The 21,353-nt window shown below is 39.8% G+C and overlaps 2 protein-coding genes across 3 annotated transcripts in view; both read left to right on the forward strand.

Annotated features, from left to right (window-relative positions):
• Positions 1-12,718, forward strand: part of sdc3 (syndecan 3) — a 32,862-nt gene extending 20,144 nt beyond the window's left edge. The window contains exons 2-5 of the mRNA XM_026929877.3: positions 2,305-2,398; positions 4,887-5,713; positions 6,212-6,440; positions 9,068-12,718. Coding sequence (XP_026785678.1) covers positions 2,305-2,398; positions 4,887-5,713; positions 6,212-6,440; positions 9,068-9,234 — 1,317 coding nt within the window. The 3' untranslated portion in view covers positions 9,235-12,718. The remainder of the gene's footprint in view (positions 1-2,304; positions 2,399-4,886; positions 5,714-6,211; positions 6,441-9,067) is intronic.
• Positions 12,719-14,143: 1,425 nt separating this feature from the next.
• LOC113536228 (homeobox protein NOBOX) lies at positions 14,144-20,731 on the forward strand. 2 transcript variants are annotated; one of them, XR_003403671.3, is made up of 10 exons: positions 14,144-14,323; positions 14,813-15,646; positions 16,051-16,157; positions 16,258-16,364; positions 16,447-16,550; positions 18,319-18,520; positions 18,709-19,088; positions 19,174-19,478; positions 20,012-20,077; positions 20,609-20,731. XR_003403671.3 is itself a non-coding variant. In XM_026930068.3 (9 exons), the coding sequence occupies exons 1-8, from the start codon at positions 14,290-14,292 to the stop codon at positions 19,473-19,475; spliced, it is 2,070 nt and encodes a 689-aa protein (XP_026785869.1). In that variant the 5' UTR covers positions 14,144-14,289; the 3' UTR covers positions 19,476-19,478; positions 20,609-20,731. The 2 variants fall into 2 exon arrangements, 1 of the variants encoding a protein (XP_026785869.1); XM_026930068.3 differs by lacking the exon at positions 20,012-20,077.
• Positions 20,732-21,353: the final 622 nt, after the last annotated feature.

Genomic DNA, 21,353 nt, shown 5'->3' on the forward strand with positions numbered 1-21,353 from the left:
ATTCTTATTCTTATTTATAAACCATTATGACTGAAATTGTTTAACTTTATTATTAGAATAAAGTTTTTAATATGCATTTTTCGCACACACTGGGAAGAACAACCCACCAATTGGTCAGTGTAATTTTGCACATCCCTAGCTGATGCTTGCTGACAGATAGTGTAACTGGCCTTAGTGTGGTACACGTGCTGTGTTGCGTGTGCTTTTTAACTCTGAATATTCAGTCTCGCTCTACAGATTGCAGCACTAATTCACTCTTTTGAAAGCTGATGTGATGAAGGTGAATATGGCAATATGTTTGGAGGCTACTAGGTCTTTTTTGAGACAAGTCGCACGTTGCATGGAGGGGTATGTGTTTTATGTAATGATTTTGGGGTCCTGCTGGGACAGCCACTGGTATAAAACATGGGGGAAGGGAAGAGAGATCATAAAGAATGATGGAGTCAAAGAGCAAAGGAATGAAAGAAGGGCAGAGGCAGCTGGAAGAGGGGCAGGAGGGAAAGAGAGGCAGAGGCAGCTGGAAGAGAGAGGGATGTAAAAGGGGGAGGGCAGAGAGCTGCTGCTGATATATCATGGCTTTGGCGAGAAAGAAGCATGACCAGAAAGCATTGTTAAAACAATGTACTTGCTGTTTTATAGGCAACTTGCACTTAGAGCACACCAATATGGCTGTCAGTTAACCACGGATTTAACTAATACCAAATCAGGCAAGGGTGAAAAATAACACAAAAGAACATGCAATTAGAATGCAACACAACCAAAAAAAAAAAAAAATAATAATCACATAACACATTTCTACCTAGCAATAAACACTACATTCAACAGAACAATTGAAATTAAATCTTAAATGATGAGAACACCACAGTGGCTAATAGGTATATAAATTTGCACTCGCACATGGAAGCACATGTATGCTACATTGTGAGCTGAAACTATATTAATGTCTAAAAAGATAAGCCTGCAGAGAGACACATGTCCATTATGCATGTAAAACAAAATTATGGGCTGTAGACCCAACATAGGCACTGATGAGTCTGTGTTGTTCTAATAGCCTTTTTCCAAGGTGCCAGTGCTGGTTTTTAAGCTCATTTAAGCCTAACTGTTTTGCGCATTTTCACTACAAAAGAGCTGGTTCTCAGGCAAATGGGTTCAGTAACACCACCAAAATGCTGCTGGTCTGATATTGGGAATTAAATTTGGGGACTTGTCATTAACAACATTGATGCCATGACAAGACAAGCAAAAAGATATTAATATGATCACCATTAAAATAAGACATGAACGTGAATCATTGGGATTTGAAAAAGAAAATAACAAAATTAATTGTACAACAGCGAATAAATCATCTGAAGTAGAAACAACCATTTTGCTGGCAACTAAAAAGAAGCCACATTACTAATGCAACTGCCAACACAACTTCATCTGAGCTGCTGTATTCTCATAATTAATAGGCAAAAGCAATAAAAAAAATGCATTCTGTATATAATTGTTGATAATATTTTTAGGATGCATGCACCCCTTGGATGCAAGGGGAGCTAAAATGAATATTCTCAAGGTCATTAATCTTATTATTTTTATGCAGTTCTTTAGTAAACCCGACATCTGATTACGTAATCTTTTGGCTCTTAAACCATTGGGAGTGCACGGAGGTTCTTAAAAAGATTTGCTAATGCACCAGGTCTAGCACCAGCACAGTGTTGGAGAAAAAGAGAATTCCTCGCTGTGTTGTTGGAGACTGAGCTGACACCTTAGGTGTGAGGGAAGCTTTTTCTTTTGCTGGATTTGTATCCCACTTTAATTGGGAAACTGGGTTAAAGGCAAGGGTTGCCCCTAGCAACGGGCCTCCATGTAAAATGGCTCCCCATGCTAGACCCCTCTGTTCACACACGCACACACACACACACACACACATACACACACATGCACACAGATGTGTGAATGATGTGTGTATGAATGAATATATAATGTTAGTTATGAATAAAACCACAGTAACTTTAATAGCTTTCTAACAGTTTTTATTGTATTTTTACTTGCCAGTTTTATCATTGTGAGTAAAATGTTTAACCAACATTGTTCTGTGTGAATGACCCCAAAAGACCCCAAATCTATGCCTTTGAACCATTAAATCAAAATGATTTATCATTCATAAAGCAAACAAATCTGTTAAAGAAGGATATAAATCTGTATACTGTATTGAGATATGCTCAGTGTACGTGCATGGTCAATATACAGTACACAGTTGTCATTAAATATAATTTTGTTGATTTTCTTGTAAAAATGGCTTTTCTTTGTCTTTTCTTTTAGACACAGCGTCGCTCATCACAGCCAGTGGATCAGGAAAGCTCTGGAGATGACCTCTATGATGATGAGGACTATTTCTCTGGTTCAGGCTCGGGCTGTAAGTGTTTGTGTACTTTTGTGTATGTGTGTGTGTGTGCCTGCATAATGTTACTCTTTGATCAATTTGCGTTAAAACACAAGAACCCTGAGCTTGTGGGATAAACAATGTCCCCAAAGGTTTTTATTACGATATTTTCTATGTAAGAAAACCAAATGTGTTAATGAAGATAAAAGTGTTAAAGATAGAGTTGAGGCCTGCCTGTGCTACCTTTCATGGAACGAGGCACTTTGAAAAATTCTGTCTCCAAAACAGAAATGTCTGATGAGATGTCTGAGGCCAGTAGTGATGTATGAAGTGGGTGAGACTGGCAGGAGCTTTGACTCAGCTGCTATGAGAAGTAGCAAATTATAAATAGTGAAGCAAATTTCTTAAAAGAGAGGTCAAAGTGACATTCCATTAAGAAGATAATAAATCATTTTAGACTTTTTTTTTTTGATTATTATTTGTAATTAACAGAAGACAGAAGAGAATAACATAGCTTAGCTAACTGCATTTTCGAAGTATCATGTAAAACACCACCTTTGCTTTGTATCAGGAGTCATCAACCAACGGACTGTGGTCCATATGCGGACACAGCAAAGTATTTTACCGGACCAAACCAAGTAAAAATACTGGGTGTCCCAAAAGTCTCCATACATAGGGGACTATGTATACCAGCACCACATTAGATGTGCCTTCGTCAGTGGATGTTCGTGGACGTCCACTTCTCGGTTGGTCCGCAACACTTCCAGTCTTTCAAATTTGTTAATAAATTGCAACAGTGTCATGTGTGATGTGATTGCCATGTTTCCTGGTAAATTCCATCGCAACCTTGCGACAGCTTCCTGATCCAGCCATGAGAATGATTTCAATAAATTCTTCTTAAAGGCTCTCTGAAAAAAATGTATAATATAATCTAGGCATGAAAAAGTTTGGAAGACATTTTGCTAAAAAGTGTTAATTTCACCTATGTATGGAGACCTTTGGGACACACTGTACAACAGCAGAGCTGATAAATATGCGAAAAAACTGGCCATAGTTTTCTAAAGTTAATGACGTAAAAATGTTTAAAGATATTTATTCTCCCCCTTGTCAAATTCAAAACTGATGTGTTTCACCTGTTCAGAATCCATGGCGCTAGTCAAGTGGCAACTTGAAGCACCATTATGAAACTGAACAATTACTGCAAATTGTCTTATTTATAGCTATAAACTAATCAGTAATGGTTAAGCATAAAAATTCTTTGTAAACAATGTAAATAAAGAATTTTATGTAACAGAATTTTATGAACCAGTACCTAGGGTTGTAGTCAAGAGCGCCATTGTTAAGTCCTAGACAAGGACTAGCCGAGATCAAGTCAAGGCCGAGTCTTAAGGTGGGTCAAAGCTAAGTCAAGATCGAGTTCAAATGAAAGCAAGACCGAGTCAAGATTGAGACTGAAAACCATCAAAATCCTCTTCGAGGCCAAGCCTTAACTTCAACTAGTTGGCTTCATTCGTGCTTTGCACCAATTATTGTTTGATGGACAGCCTCAAAAATAGCTACGAATGTACTCTTGTTTTGAACATTATGAACGTTTCAGGCTTTCCGGTTTTATCAGAAGCACTTCTGACAAAGCATAAACCAGGCACTAGGGTTAAAGTCTAGTATGAGGATTAGCAATCTGTAAGTCTACACAAATGTTATCACATTACACATATCTAATCCCCACAAGGAGCACACAATATAATCACTATGTATGTGTGTGAAAATGAGTTTGTGACAATAGGGCAGCAAATCTGGCTGAGTGTGAATTGATATTTGGGCAGCTGTCTGATTTAAAAGTCCTGTGTGGACTCAGTTCCCACACCAGCTGGTATGACTCGCTCAACACCTTTACGTCTCTCTAGATCCCCCACACACATGCACACGCACAACACCATTTCCCCATGTACTTATAAGGATTTCAGCCCTCACACTGTAAAACTGCACACTAGCATCAGAATATCCTACATTATATCTTTCACTGGTCCCTATTCTGTTCTATAAGAGCTCACTGTGTGTGCGTCTTTTTGTGTGATCACCTGATCTGCAGTCTGTAATCAGATTTCTGTAAATAAGATCATGAAGTCATTTGGAATCTGGGCATAGCTGTGTGTGTGTGTGTGTGTGTGTGCATACCTGTGTGAATTTCGTTTTTCTGAATTTCGTTTTTATTAATGAAGTGCATTCCATTTTGTGTGTGTGTGTGTGTGTGTATACACTGTAGGTCATTATGAATTCATGTGTAGATTACAGTGTGTTGCCAGTGTTAGTGATAAATGTTGTGTGCTGTGATGGAGATGCTCAAATTTCTCAGCATAATTTTTCAAGAACTACACTGTAGCCTTGCAGGAAATTTTATGAAGATATCATATTACACATTAAAGTAGTGAATATTGATCCCTCTCTCTCTCTCTCTCTCTCTCTTTCTCTCTCTCTCTCTCTCTCTCTCTCTCTCGCTCCCTCTCTCTCTCTCTGCATCTAGACCCAGTGATGGAGGTAGACGCCACTGAACTGGGTACGTCTTTCACCACAAAAGAGCCCCTCCCACTTTCAACCACACAGGCCACTGGACCCGCCCCCTCGGCCCCACCCGCTGCAGAGCCCAGCAGCCCCCCGGTGCCAGAAATAGAGAGGGAGAGTGGTATGGATAGTGAGAGGGAACTGGAGCTGGAGATGGAGAAAAAGAGAGAGCAGCAGATTGAGCACGAACAGGAAATGGAGAGAGTGCGGGAAAGAGAGAGAGAGCGAGAGAGGGAAAGAGAGAGAGAGAGGGAAAGAGAGCGAGAGAGGGAGAGAGAGCGTGAGAGGGAGAGAGAAAGGGAAAGAGAAAGGGAGAGAGAAAGAGAGAGGGAGAGAGACCGTGAACGTGAAAGAGAACGTGAAAAAGAGAGACAGAAGGCAAGAAGTACAATTGCACCCAGAGTCCCCTTTGTTCCAATAATGACTACGGACTCTCTTATGATTGTGGATGAGACCCCCATTCCAACTGAAGATATGGAGGACCTTGGCACCACAGAAGAAGAGGATGGTATGTTCATTCCCACGGAAACCTACCCCTTCGAATCACTCAGCACAGAGGACCCCATCACAGATGACATCACAACCACTGAAGCAGCTCCCACCACTATTGCTTCCACTACAGCAATCCCAATCACAACTCCCGCCACACCCGGCACTCCCCCTCCGCGATCACGAAAACCTCAACCGATGCCCAGTATCACTCCTCCACGACCACGGAAACCCCAAGCCACGCCCAGCCCAGCCACGCCCACTGAAAGTACACGCCCAATGCCAGCCTCTACAGTGCAGGTAACAACACAGTGCTATAAAGACCCATCAGTTCTTTCTTTTTTTTCATTATTACATTGAGACACCCATTATATTTAGGAAAGGAAAAAAGATAACCTCAGCCCTTTGCTGTAAAAAATAATAAAAAAGAAAGAAGGCATTGCTAGAGTTTTCATATGAAAGAAACAGCAGGTACAGAGTGTTCTTTAAAAGCATTTGTAAGGAAGCAGCATGTTGCCAATTTCTGAGTGCAATCTCATGAGAACAAGTAATCAGAACAATGCACTGTATCTAACACCTTAATATGATTTGTTTATATTTGTGTTGTTACAAATAGTGAAGCAAAAACTAATAATATTCGCAGCCACCACAGCATATAAGAACTAAATAATATTTAATCTAGTGGCATATTTGGGATTTATATAGGAATATACAACAAATTTGACTAAATTTCCAAGTCTGTAGAGGTTTCTGATTGTAAATTTAATTGCTTTTTCATATTTTGTGGTTTTTCATCAGGTAAAAACTCCAAGCGCAGACATAAATAATGAAGTTGCAGTTGCTGGTCCCAGTGGGGACTCTGAGATCCGAGAGGACGAAGGGCGACGAGGAAATGAAGTGGGGCATGGCAAAGGTGCATCGGATGTGGGGGCGGAGCCGGATTTGACTGGCAACACAATAGATACAGGAAGTTCAGCTGCTCAGCTTCCTCAGAAAAACATCTTGGAAAGAAAAGAAGTTTTGATAGGTGAGAAAATGTGCTGATTGCTGATATTCAAAAGTGCTAAAGAATGCCTGCTTTTGTATGTGCAGTACGTAGAGAACTAGCTGGTGTAGGGTAATTTGAAATTTATTTGAATTATGGTGATATGACATTTTTTCCCATGTTTGTTTCTTCCTTTCACTGTTTGACTTTTGTTTTCTCAGTGTCTTTGTCCTCATTATGTTTTTGGGGTGTTTGTGCACCTGTCGGAGATTCTAGTTAGCATGATAGCTCAAGAACGAGTGGTTGAATGTTTGTAGGTTTTATATGGAATTATCGCCAGCAGATGAACTGATTAGATTTTGGTATTGATCTAAATGTAGTCAAGGTCAGAGTAAGGTCAAATGTCTGAAATATTTTTTCTTCAGTACCTTCCTTCCTGTTCGAAGTATATTTTAAGGGTATTTGAGGCATACAAATTAGTAACAAGAAGGACTGGACTTGTTGGTGAAGGAGGCATCGCAGTTGAGCTGTACTTGTTTGTATTCTGTTTGCCTTCTCAGTGATCACATTATTGCCATGTAGCCATTACCTCCTTGGATTTTTATGTAATTAGATCAATATAAGCTGTGCAGATGATCATAATTATGTCTTCACATTAATTTTCTGACTAGTGCTTATGGTGAACCTTTCAGTCATATATATTATCGTGTCCTATATATTTCAGTTGTGCATTATCATGCTATAAAGTTATTCTTGAAGATATACTAATATATAATTCTCCTTGCCTCTGCACCTAAAATCCAGTACCTTACGTTAATATCTGTGATATTTTTAGAGACCATTTAGTGACAGCTTATAGAGCATTCTTGCTTCATCAACCTCATAATGAGCTGGTGTCTCCACTGGAGATGTTCTTATCCCCCTGGGGAGAACACACTCTAAACTAATACCATTCTTTCCATTTTTCCCTTTATTTGCCCCTCTCTGTCTCTCTTGTCTGGGACATCAGCTCTTTTCTCATTTATGATTATTAGGGGATTTTTGGCTTTGTATTTACAGATCTTTTGTGGGTGAAACTAAGCATTTGTGTGAAGTGATTTTAATGCGTAAATATGTACATATTGCTTTATAGTTGAGAGTTTGAGGATACTATGTCTTTTTTTTTTTTAACTTTTTGAGGTAATGCATGACTCTCAAACACACCTCAAAGCTGTGCAAGAAATATTAGGAAAGGAACTAGAAAGCATAATCTTAATACTTAAGCCTACTTAGTCACCTGTCTTTATCACAGTCAAACTACTTTGCTTGTTGTTGGATTGAAAGGTTTGTCCAGCAAAGCCCACAATCCACAATCGACTGTTCATGTGAAGAAAGTGTGTACAGCATTTAGAGCTGCTTTGAGAAGTTTTTCTGAAGAACGTATTCACTCACTGGCCAATTTTGTTTGGTACACCTGCCTGGTAGCTACACTTATTGGCCATTTTATTAGCTAAACATAACATACAGGTGTACTTTTTAGGTATTCAGTTAACCTGGTCCATCAATGGCACCACCACAGGAACTCCACTGCATACCAGTAATCACTACCACACCAGTGTCACTGATATGCAAATAATATTTGTTCAGCAGTGTTCTCTTTTAAACAATGGATAGAGTATGGGGGAGCTGCACATAGCATCAGATATCTACAAATTGTGTACCTACAAACATTCATATAGATGTATTTACCAGGATAAAAGGGCCAGTGAGTATAGCTCAAAGTAAGTACCTAATAAACTGGCTACTGAGTGTAGTTTGTTTTAAAAAATATGTGTGGTATTTAATGCCTCAAAATAAAACTGGCTAGCTTTTCATATGTTAATTTATTGCAAACGGACAAAAAAATAGGTGCCTGATGATGCCACAGCCATCCATGGCAATCTAGGAATCATTCTCGCTGAGAATGGCATATACCCTCTTTCCTGTCAATCAGGGCAACACTAACCAATCATGGGCATCTATAAGCTCATTTGTGCAGAAGAGGTCAGATAGCACTTTCCTCCAAGTGTGTTACGCTGCCCTGTGACACAGCGTGAGCAGCAGTTCGAAAAGCTCCGGTGGCTGGCTTCTTGGGAGGAAGCACTTTAGCCTTCAACCGCTCCTGTCATGTGATAGCTGAGAGCTGGCTAGTGGGTGGGAATTGGCAGATGACCAACTTATGGAGGAAAAAGGTGGAAAAAAGGTGTAGGACATAAGTGAAGTTAGGGTATAACTGAAGTTTGGGAGAAAGCTCATTCCTGAAGCTCCAATTTTTTCCTAATTAACTTCCTATAAATTCCCATCTTTCTCTGTTTGTGACAGAGTTTCCATAACCACCACCTCCCCGTCTCCTCTTATTATTCAACAATGTCTACTTAGAGTATCAGTAGAGTATCTGTATCAGAAGCTGCCCAGATATCAGAGTTCTCCCCATTACAATTCTACAATCACGCTCCATGATCTTTATTTAAATGCATGCTCTGCACTTGCAGCTGTACCATAGGATAGATTGATATTTAAGTTATGTCATGTAGAAGCACAATATGTAGATGTAGAATTGGTGAAAAGAATTAAGAGTACAAAATCAAAACAAATGTAAAATCTGTTATATGTGCTCTAATCCGATTTTTTTTCCCTCTCTGTTTCTCTAGCGGTGATTGTTGGAGGTGTAGTTGGTGCACTCTTCGCTGCATTCCTGGTCATGTTACTTGTATATCGGATGAAAAAGAAGGATGAAGGCAGCTACACTCTGGAAGAACCCAAACAAGCCACAGTCACTTATCAGAAACCAGACAAGCAGGAGGAATTCTATGCCTAAAATCCACACACTCTTCTTTTTTTTGCATTCTTCCATCCTTCTAGCCTCTTCTCCCTCTGACCCTCCTTTCTTCCTGTCATTTCTATCTCTGTTTTTTCCTGAATCCCTCCTTTCTCCATGAGAGTGCATGCCACTCTGCGGACTTAGGACTTTCTTTTGAATGGGAAAAAAGATCATCAAAAAAGGCTTTGGACAGAATTTTGCAGATCTGCTAGGGAGGGATAGGGACTCCATACATACAAAAAAAAGAAAAAAAAAACTTTTTTTTAAGTACACGTTGCTATTGATATGTTTAAGATTGTTGTTCTATAAAATTATGACATAAAACCTTTTGTAAAGACACATGTTCTATAAATGCACAATATTCCTCTTCAGCTGAGCATGGAAGTCAAGAAGCATGACAGAGGGAGTGAGGAAGGAAGAAAGGACAGAGAAGGTCATGGTGAGACAGAGAGGGTCAAGGGAAAGGAATCAAAAAAGATAAGACGGAAAGAGAGAGAGGTGGAAAAGGAATTTTGAGGCCGTGCTATTCTGAAAAGGTCATGCTTCTGTCACAAGGGTCGCGTTGTGCCTTCCATTCCCCTGGTGCTAGAAGCTGAGCATGACCACAGAATGGTGTGCGTGTGTGTGTGTGTGTGTGTGTGTGTGAGGCTGAGGTGACATGAAGTTGCAGCCATCTCTGACCTTAGTAAGCCCAGTCACACAGCCACACACACACACAAACACACACACACACTCTAACACATGGTGTAACTCCCTCTGCTGGTGAGAGTGTATGTCAGCAAGGCTGGCCTCAATGACTAGAATTATATCTTTCGAGCAGGGAGGCTGAAAAAACTATGATTAACACAGCACATAAACATTAAGGAAACATTTGCTGTTTGCTGTGATGGTGCGCATGCAAAGAAACAGGATTAGCTATTTCTCTGTTCTGTACAAAGACAATTAGTTATCAATAGTAAAAATAATCAGTAATATATCAGCAGTTCTGAATGGATGGTAAGAGATGATAATATTAGTAGTGAAGGATATCTATTTAGCTGTGCAGTAAAAGTTTTACTGGTGTAAATATCAACTCCTTTTTTTAATTTCAGTTTATCATGCTTTTAATTATGCCTTTTATGTAATAAAATCTGCGCACGCACATACACCCTTACATATATATCACTTTGGAAGTATCAGTCCCAATGTTTCAGCAATCTAAATAGGGATTTTATTTAACATAACAGACCCTCTTGTCCATTACTTCAGCCGAAAAAAAAAAATCCTCATTTTTTCAGTATTTTATTGATGTTTTATCAGGTACAAAGCACAAGCTCACAAGAATGTGTCTCACTTTCTCACTGACACTCACACACCATCACATTCACACACAATACTACACCATTAGATTTCCACTGGTCTTGTCTTCTGAATGATATAAGAGTTAGAAGGCATGGACTGTGTCACTGGGACAGGGGTGTCAGGAAATAAGTATGTGTTTTGGTCACATTTAAAGCCAACATGCAAAAGGATTAATGGTTCTGGAGGAGTACTGCATTAAATACAGAGGAAATTCAGCTGAAGGAATTTTGTTGAAAAAAAAAAATATTTGAGATTCCAGAGAAGGTCATTTTTGATTATGTTGCAACATTGTGTCAAAGTGCTGTACATCGAGGTCAATAAAACGAAATGGCTGCGCAGTTAGATTTAGGTAAAAGTGCATGATGTAGCAATAATGCAGCTATTAACATCGACACACCCATAATGCTGTCACCCTTCAGTGCTGCTGAGGGAGAATGTACACACGCTCTCGTGCAGATTTCCACTGCCTGGCCTTATTGTAACTTTAACAAACGCTGTAGTCACCTCTATGTGGCGTTACATGTTTGTCACATATCATTCCATGTGTTACAGCGGTGGGTGACATGAGCAAGACCATAGCACAACATTAGAGCACCAAGTGGCGCTTAAAATGTCCCTTACTGCCCACTGTAGCAAATCACTGGTAGGTAAACTAACTAATTCATAACATATCACTATGAGGGGACATGAACGGGACAGGGCTATGACTCTAATAGACTGCACTGAACCACATTACTTAACACAACCTAACCATCTTATTTGTATACCACAGTACTATAGAGCTGTAATACTTCAGATTTCCATCAGTAGAGCACACAAGGACTCAAATCATGGAGTGCTTTTGTGCTTATTTAAAGCAGGGGTGTCAGACACCACAGCAGAGTTCAGCATTATTCCTTACTCAGTACATCATTTAATCACCAATGTCTTCATTAGTTACATTTGGTGTACTAGAAAAGAGAAAACACATATATAGGTGTCACCCCCTGGATTAGAGTCTGACCCCCTGATTTAAAGGCTGTGGGAAAAACTCTTGGTTGGTTGGTGTTGTAAGCATGTGAGGTGGATGTACATCTGTCTGAGATTGTAATACCACACCAGTGCACCTGTAGCTTGAATATTTTTAATAGTATAATCTAATATGTATGATCATGTCATGCCTGTGTGTGCATGTATGTGCCCATGCGCTGACTGAAATGTATCTGCCGGATGTTTTTTCCGCTTCCACTTTTCTTCCATTATCATGGGGTTTTTTCATGGAGTAGTATTTATTCAGTTAGCAGAATAATTTAAGCTAGAAGGCAAGACACTCCAATACAAATATTTCTTAGGTTTTATGGGTAAAATGATTGCACTAACTGATTTCTCACTTCATAAAATAACCTCCCAGACACCTCCTACTACTGTCATTAGTATAACGAATTACTGTAACACACACACACACACACCACAAAGTGTGCTTTATAGCTAGGTCCTTGAGAAATTCCTTATGACCACATAGACATCATGCACCTTTTGTGATTTAGTGCACTAACAAAATCGTCACACAGTCTCAGCAATCACTCATAAATAGTAATAAGTTTGCTTTCACAATCAATGTGATTACTAGTTCAATTTATAGAAATGCTCAAGCCAACATTTGATCATACTTCAGGGATCAAGATGATTTGATTGTTCACATTTTTAACATATGGCTTACAAGGATACAAAAAAAAAAACAACATACACTCAATTTCACTGAACTATGTATACTGAACATGCCAACACAACACAAATGCACACCCACATGCCTCCCAACACCAACACACACCTGTTCACTTGGCAATGTCTGGTGGTCATTGTGTGTTAAACCTGAATGGATTTGTCTCAGTGGAATTTTGTTTGGTTGATTGCTGTTTTCCCTGCCATCTACCTTAACCTGTCACTCTCTACCCATGGCCAAATAAAAGGCAGGCCTTCCTGTGTTTGTGTGCCAATCACAGGCCAGCATGGATTTGATGTGAAGGTTGCCCATTGTGTTTTATACGTGCGCATTTTTAAGAGCAGAGGTTTTTTTTCTCCTCATTTGGTTTGTGTATATGGGGGCGACATTCTGTCACTAATATGCCACTCTGTTCTAAATAAAAGACCTGACTAGGTACTTGTGTGTCTCTTGTGTTTATTTAGTGGTTATATACTGCTCATTTTTGTTATCATAGCAGAAGAACAGTGTCAGAGTGTGATAGTGTGACTACACATACTTGTTTCAACTCTTCCACTAACTATCGATGCATTTATAGGCTGAATTTGATAGGAAGAGAGAAAACACAAAATCTCTGTCGCTGTGCTGGTACATTGTTTTTTTTAATATATACATATACAAACTAGATGTTCAGAAAAAAGGTTTTTGGCTTTAAAATAATAAATATTATATGCATTCATATTTGGACTAATGTATGCACAGTGACATACAGGATATAGAAATCTGAGTCCACTATCACAAATTTATTTAATCATATTATATTTAACCCCAATTAACATCATAGAGAATATCTCAAAATAGAAAATGTGACTCAGATACTCAGATACAAATAAACATAGAGGCTAGACTTACACAACATCCTCGTCCCACTTGACCCTTAGCAGCTTGTCTCAGAACATCCTAGTAGCAAGAGTTTGCCAGCAACTTCTGCATATGTTGATCCATTGTTTTTTTTTTTTTTTATCATATCTTTTATGAAAACAGAATAAGATTCCAGAGTACACCGGAGAAATGCACTTGTGCAATGGTCTACTTGTAGCCTACTTCCAGGTCAACTCTTCACCCTGAAATGCACTGCAGTGCCAATTTATTTTCATATTTGTATTCATAAATTTTTGATTTCTAGGTTATGTGGTAAAACAAAAAGAAACAATCAGAAATGAGACAATGTTTTATTTTTTAAAAATATTTTATAAAAAAAAAAAAAGTAAAACTGTCCCAACAGTTAAAAAATTATTCATAAATCTAATCTATTCCGATACACACAGTAGCTATTTCTTTAGGAATATCTGATACCTACACTTACTAGCCATTTTATTAGGTACATGTACCATATAGGTGTACATTATAGGTACACAATTACCCCATCCATCAGTGGAAAGGGACTACCATAGGACCACAACTGACCACAACTGACCAGATATTATTTGGGTCACGGATTACTCTCAGCATAGTGATTTTGACATGGTGTGTGTAGCACTGCAATGAATCACTATTTCAGTGTCAGTGATGTACTGAGAATATTCCATTACTAAAATAACATCTGGTCAGTGGTAGCTCTTTTTTTTCACTGCAACACCTGGGCTACATGTATGATGCTGAGTGTACAATGTTACTGTTAAAACATTTCATAAAGCTTTAAAAAAAAATCAACACACAAATATATATATATATATATATATATATATATATATATATATATATATATATATATATACGCTTATTTTTTTACACACACAAACACATACATGCATATTATATATAAGAGACGCGCGAGATGATGCGCGTGCTGAGAATGGTGCGCGTCATCTACTGGTCACGTGACGAAGCTTTCTCAGGTGTTTCAGGTTAATTGAAATTAACTCGCACTAATTATCTGATTTAGATTGAACGTTGTCGTTTACCTGGCACTTTTAGCTCTAAGCTAATTCAGACAGGTAGTTTGAGTAAGAGGCCTTTTGCGAAACAAGATGGCCGAGGACTCTCTGTTTGCTAGTGATTACGGTGCGTAAATTAACCTAAATAATAATTGGATAATTGGAGAGGAATGAGTAATTGTTAGCTGGGCGGAAGTTCAGTAGTCGTTAGCCATTCGGTTTTTGAAAAAAAAAAAAAAAGTTTAAGGTTTTGACACTTCTACTTTAAGCCTAAATGAATGCTTATATTATTTGAAAACTTTCTGTGGCCTATAAAATTGGTGTTTTTCGGTTATTAGTTTATTAGCTTCTACTTTATGACTAGTTAGAACAACAGATAACAAACCCCAGTCATGTTTCCGATTATTTTCATCCCATGGCGTCTAATTTTAGCCTCAAGTTAATTATATATCATTAATTGATACAGAATGAACAGCCACATGGTGACAGTACTGCATTGAGTTTCTAGGTGCTCAAGGAATTTGGTCTAAACCCCTACAATGCTATAATAATGATTCAAATCAACACAAGCTAATTAGAGATACATGGCTTATTACATCTGCATGTTTGTTTACAGGAAGCCTGTGTCCTTTATGTGAGGAGGAAGGCGAGAGACCTTGTCTGGCACTCGGAGTCCATGAACAACAAAGAAATGTGGATGAAGAAGCAGAGCTAAAAAGAGACCATAAAATTAGTTCTATACATGAAGAGAAAAAAGAAGAGGGAAGTGAAAAGGCAGAAACAGTGACAAAAGGATTTGTTGAGACGGATGATGAATATAATCATGAAGAAGGTGCAGAGATTGAAATGGGTGAAAAAGTAGAAATAACAGAGGATAATAAAAGCAAGCATGATGATGGAAAAGGGAATGATGTGAGTGGTGCTCTGGTCCCTCCACCACAGGAGGAGAAGTGTGTCCTACGGCTGGACTCCGGCGGCCCTGTAAATCTGGTGATGGTGTGTGAGGAGTCCGTTGAGAGCGGTATAAACGAAGAGCTCCTGCTGTGTCCTGCCAAGTCTCTAACCCTTTCGCAGACCCCCTTGATATCTTCTCCTCCCTCCCAGAATCCTCTGGCTCTCACACTCACACCTAGCAATCCCTCTGTGCTTCAGCTACAAACGCAGCCAGTGGTTCAGACCCAGGGCTCAGTGCCCCAGGCTCCCTGTTTGAGCAAGCGTGTGTATGGGAGCAGCCCCTCTGTGGAGCCCAAAACAATCACCCATCCTGGGCAGCTGGAGGTAACACTGCAGCAGGTGTACACCACACGCCGCTACACCCGCTTCACCAGCAGGACTGCGCCATTAAAATCAGTACATCCAGAGACCAGCTCCCAACCCTTACCGTGTGTCAGCAACACGTCTCTACTGGCACCAGCACCCAAAAAGAAAACACGGACCTCCTACAGCACTGGTGAGTGAGTGAATGTGTAATTTGACTAATCTGGCTTTCAATATGAACACCTCGTGGGGTGGCACATGGGGTAGCTGTACCCCCCACAAATCCACAATGCTCACTTCAGGGTTTGGGGTTCGACATGCAATGTTTCAGCGTTCTACCTAGGTCCACATGGGTTACCTCCAGATTTTCCTCCCAAAACTGTCCTGATAGGTGGGTTGGCAATCTAAATTGCCCCATCTGTGATTGTGAGTGTGTGATACCTTACAGAAAGGATTGATGTCCCTCTGTGGTGAGGTCCTCAGTTGCACCAAGTGTTCCCAGCTCTGCATCCACCACAACATGGGGGGTGGGGTGGGGGGAAACAAGGAAAATGTGGTTACTGAAAATAAATGAATAGCTTATGTGTGTGTCTATAGATCAGTTGGAGGAGCTAGAGAGGATGTTTCAAGATGATCACTACCCAGATGCGGACAAGCGGAAAGAGATTGCAATATCAGTTGGCGTCACACCTCAGAGGGTCATGGTCAGTCCTGTGTCTCATTTCCAGGCCTTTCCTTCTTCTTTTGATAACACACATGTGCAAATTGATAAAATAATGACACTCTGCACATGCTCTTTCTCAGGTATGGTTTCAGAATCGTCGTGCCAAATGGCGTAAAACCTCCAAAACAACAGCAAAAAAGCCTCCTGTAACTCGGACCCAGGCACCTTCCCAAGCCCCAGTCCCCAGGTTTTTCTTCTGAATCACTAATACCTCTCACAGTACACATTTTCAGTATTGACCGTGTCTATATTTACCTGTTGTTTTCCAGGCCTCCTGTTTTCACAGGTCCTACGATTGCACCCCTACCCCCCCAAACTGGAAACACACTCCCTCCTTACAGTACACTTCTCACTGGCGGAACAAGCCCACCAGGTCTCTCCCACACCTACACCATGTATACTGCATAGCTATATTCTGATAGCTCATTTATTTATTTACTTACTGGCATCTGTTTTGATTGGAAAAGGCTTTCTGAAATCTGAATGCCTAAAAAAAAAAAATATATATATATATATATATATATATATATAAATAATAAAAAAATACTTTTCCCAGTTAGTCAAGCTACATTTTAATGCGGTCTCATTTGATTCCAACGTAGATTTATAGCAATCAAATTGAATTTGACTTTGTCAAATTTGTGACAAAAACAACATGGATAAAAAGTAAAGAAAATAATCAAAATCATGTCATGAAAGACAAAATATTTATAAAATATATGTAAAGTATACATAAAAAGGTTTGTGTCTTTTGAGAGGATGTCGCTCAACTGTAGTGACACCAGCCTCCTTAGTTTATCACTGTTGTCTGTTCTGGTTATGTTAAACTGGGAATTGACATTTTACTTTCCCCTGGCCTGCAGTACCTGCTGTACACATGCTGTCTGGTTGTCACAGGAAACAATGTGACTGTGTGCAAATGCAACTATAATCTTGAACAAATAAATTGGATTTAGTCTTTGGTCATTTTTCTGTGTAAAAGTCAGATTTACGTAGGTTGTCCAAACCAAGCTTTATAAACATAAAAAACACAAAGGAATTCCCTTTAGAGCTTTATACAATACTCCACACCTGTACACCTACTCATTCATGTAATTATCTAATCAGCCAATCATGTGTCAGCAGTGCAGTGTATAAAATCATGCAGATACGGGCCAGCAGCTTTGGGTAATGTTCATCAACCATCAGAATGTGATCTCAGAGATTTTGACCGTACATGACGTGGCATGATTTGGTGCCAGACGGGCTGGTTTGAATATTTCTATAACTGTTGATCTGGAATTTTCATGCACAGCAGTCTCTAGAGTTTAGTCAGAATGGTGCTACGAAATAACATCAGGTGAGTGGCAATCCTACAGATGGAAATGCCTTGTTGAGGTGGTGTAATGGTCTAGGGAATGTTTTCTTTGCACAGTTTGGGCCTGTTAATACCAATCAATCATTGCTTGAATGCCACAGCCTATTTGAGTGTTGTTGACCATGTGCATTGCTTCATGGCCACAATTTACCCATCTTCTAATGGCTACTTCCAACATGATAATGCACCATGTCACTAAGAAGTTGTCTCAAACTGGTTTCATGAATATGACAGAGTTCAATGATTTTCAGTGGCCTTCTCAGTCACCAGAGCCAATAGAACACCTCAAGGTTCGATGTTTTGTGCATGCTGAGATGCTTTTCTGCTCACCACAGTTATAGAGAGTGATTATGAGTTACAGTATCCTTCCTGGCAGCTAGAACCAATCTGAACATTTTCCTCTGACCTCTATCAACAAGGTGTTTCCACTCACAGAACTGTCGTTTTCTGTTTTTCACACTATTCTGTGCAAACTCTAGAGACTGTTGTGTGTGTGAAATTCTCAGGAGATCAGCAGTTTCTGAAATAGTCAGACCAGCCCATCTGGCACCAACAACCATGCCACAGATAGTCACCGAGATCACACCTGTTCCTCATTCTGATATGTGATGTGAAAATTAACTGAAGCTCTTTACCTGTTCCTATTGAAGTGGGTGATGTATGTGTTTATAATTTTTTTTGTTTGCTTTTTGAGGGTGTGCTGAAAACTTTACACTTTCTTCTCCTAAACATGTATATCAATATCCATATTTGAATGTGTATGCATGGGTGATCCATGTTCCAGACTGTGTGGATGTGGCAACTACTGTGTCACAGGGGAGCACAGGGGACTATAAGCATCCCCTCATGCAGAGTCCCCCACCTTTGCGCCGTGCCTCCTTACCCTTCTTTGCTGCATACAACCCCCCTACACACACACTGTCTGTACTGCTGGACACACCGGAGCACAGTGAGCCTCAGTCCTTCAGCATGCACACTGACACCGGGTGAGTACCAGCATCAGCAGCTGCACCACCCTCATACACCACTAGAGGGCAAGCTGCCACACATCTCCCTCATTTGCAAGAAACAATGGAGCCTGGGGACATTTTTAGTAAATAACATGAAACAAGTAAAGTTCCTTGCTTTTTCATGGTAGATTACAAAAAACTAACAAGAATTTATTGTATTGCAGGTTTAACTATGATTCTGTGGGCTCTTCAGCTAAATATGAGGCTGTTGCCTCTGGTCCTGGAAACACTCAGTCGTATCAGCTCATGACATATCCCCAACAGTCCAGCACATTACTGCCTCAGCAACATACCACTCTCCTTCCCCAACAAAGTAATAACATACTCCCACAGCAGCCGAACACACTATTGCCACAATACTCAAGAGTATCATACCTCACCCCATCTCCGTATCTGACCCCTAACTCGAGTGAGGGCACTGCCACTTCCTGTGTGCCCCTGAACCCAGGAACTGGGAGCAGCCTGTTGCCCTGTACCAACGGAGGACATGCCTACTTCCAATGCCAAAACGGTAGCCAGATACTACTACAGCCTGGGCTACAGGGTAAGAAAAGAGCATGTGTACACAGGCATTTGCTCTGCTAAAGGGTGCTTTGTGATGAAGTCTGTTTTTGCTTGTGTGCACACAGCACTGCAGGCATACCCGTGGACTGGTGACATGTACAGTCATTCGGTTCAGGTTCCACATGCAGTCCTAAAGCCCCAGTTCCCATCCCATGGTCATGAGAGCCACTATCCTCCGCTGGTCCCTCCCCAGTCTTACATCACACCTCAGGGGCCATCATGCCCTAGCCTGGCAAAACCTGCCACCCCTGACCCTTTGCTGGCCAGTGTCAAAACAGAGCTGGAGGAAACAGCACACAGTCAGCCAGCCAAAGATAGCGAGGCAGAGACCATTTTCCATTGTGACTTCTCACCCATTCACTTCTGACAGGTGTGTGCGAATGTGTGTGTCTGTGAGCTAAGGAGTGCTGAGTACTTTAAAGGAGATACATGGTGCTAAATTTTTTTTTCCCCCAAACATTATCCAGTGTGATGTGACTGTATTGACTAAAACAGACAAGCCATGAGTAATACTTTTGCATACCCTGTAATAAAGGGTAATAGGTCCATGGCTGCAATAAGTGTATGTCTGTGAGACTCAGCTTTGTACTGTAACTCATAATTAGTGAAAAGAACCTTCAGTAATGTACCAGGGTACAAATATATTCCTAAATGTTCCCCAAAGACAATTCTCCATTATATTCTTTATACCTGGGTGCACAGCACATTTCTCTAGAGGTTCACAGTGGGACAAAAAAAGTTGTGGGAGCAGGAGGTTTTTACTCTCATGCCAGTGGGAGTTCGGAGGTTAGACATGATGCTCACTGGTACAGTGTTCATTCATTCATCTTCTGTAGATGCTTTATTCTGGTTTGGGTTGCTGTGGTTGAAATTAATAATCTATTTTCATTCATTCATCTTCAGTAACCACTTTATACTGGTCATGGATGCAGTGGATTCAGAGCCTGTCCTGGGAACACTGTGTGTGAGGTGGGAATACACCCTGGATGTTAAACCAGTCCATCTCAGGGCACCACGCACACACATTCTTACACACACTGTATTTTGGTAAATAGAGCCAAGTTTATTAGAAAAGACTGCAGGCAAATTCAAACAAAAATAATACCTGCAGGGTGCATGTGTATTGTTATACCAATCACTGTGAGTTGCGCATGCAGAGAAAGGCACTCCAAAAATTACTTTAAAATCTATAGACATGATTTTTGGAATGAAACACTTTCAACGTGTTTTACAGAAACTCAGGAATAACACAAATGCTTGAAAAAATATATAGCACCTTTGAATGTTTGATCTTGATTTACTTGCTCACTGCCAGGGTTAATTTTTTAAATATATTAATTTATAGTTTACAAAAGTTTGTTATACTATTAATTTAAACACTGCTTTCATGTGTCTCTACTTAGTGCATGAGTGAGTGAGTGAGTTCTGAGAAGTCAAGAAATTGTGTGGTTATGTGTGGGTGTGTTCCTGTGTGCAATGACTTCCTGTTGTGTGTTTCAGGACCATCAGCACTAACACAGGAATTTGAGTCTGCAGTCTGTTTGTGTGTTTCTGTATTTGTCTGTGTTTTCTTCTTTCATTGTTGACTGCAGGCTTTATTAAAGTGCCTTTAATCTCTTATTAGTTCAGCTTGTCCTTTCATTCGATGAATATATGTCCATGGACTTTCATGGGCCAACTGAGAGTAAAGTTAGATGTTTCTGTGTTGTATCTGAAATGAAGGAAGTGATATAAGCATCATGTAATCACTAGAGGGCTCTGTTTCACCAAACTTTATTAATTAAGAAAAAGTTGATCAGGTTAAATATTCACAATAAATATATTCTCAGTACAGTTTCAAGGATTTTCAAGTATCCGTTTTAGCACTTATGTTATTACTGAAGGCATTCAGTTTTATATTTACATTAAAACTATTACTGCTGTTTCTTCACATTTGAGAACACAATACTCTCAATGCTACTTTGGGTAGATCCAACTAATTCACATAAACCCTAGTTTTCAAACATATTCATATTAAGTTCAGACAGCCTTGTTGACTCCTTTAACACCATTTTCAGCTATTTGATCTAAATCATGGACAGAATACAGTGGGAGGCAAAAAAGGAATTTAGGGCACTATAATAGAATAATCCTAAAAGATTACAAAGATTGACGACCTCATTCTCAAAGGCTTGTAGCATAGAAGTCACCATGAAGTTGTAAAACTGTGTCAGTTTCAACACTTGTTAAAAAGTTTTTTAAATTC

Source organism: Pangasianodon hypophthalmus, chromosome 23, assembly GCF_027358585.1.
Source record: "Pangasianodon hypophthalmus isolate fPanHyp1 chromosome 23, fPanHyp1.pri, whole genome shotgun sequence".
Classification (NCBI taxonomy): domain Eukaryota; kingdom Metazoa; phylum Chordata; class Actinopteri; order Siluriformes; family Pangasiidae; genus Pangasianodon; species Pangasianodon hypophthalmus.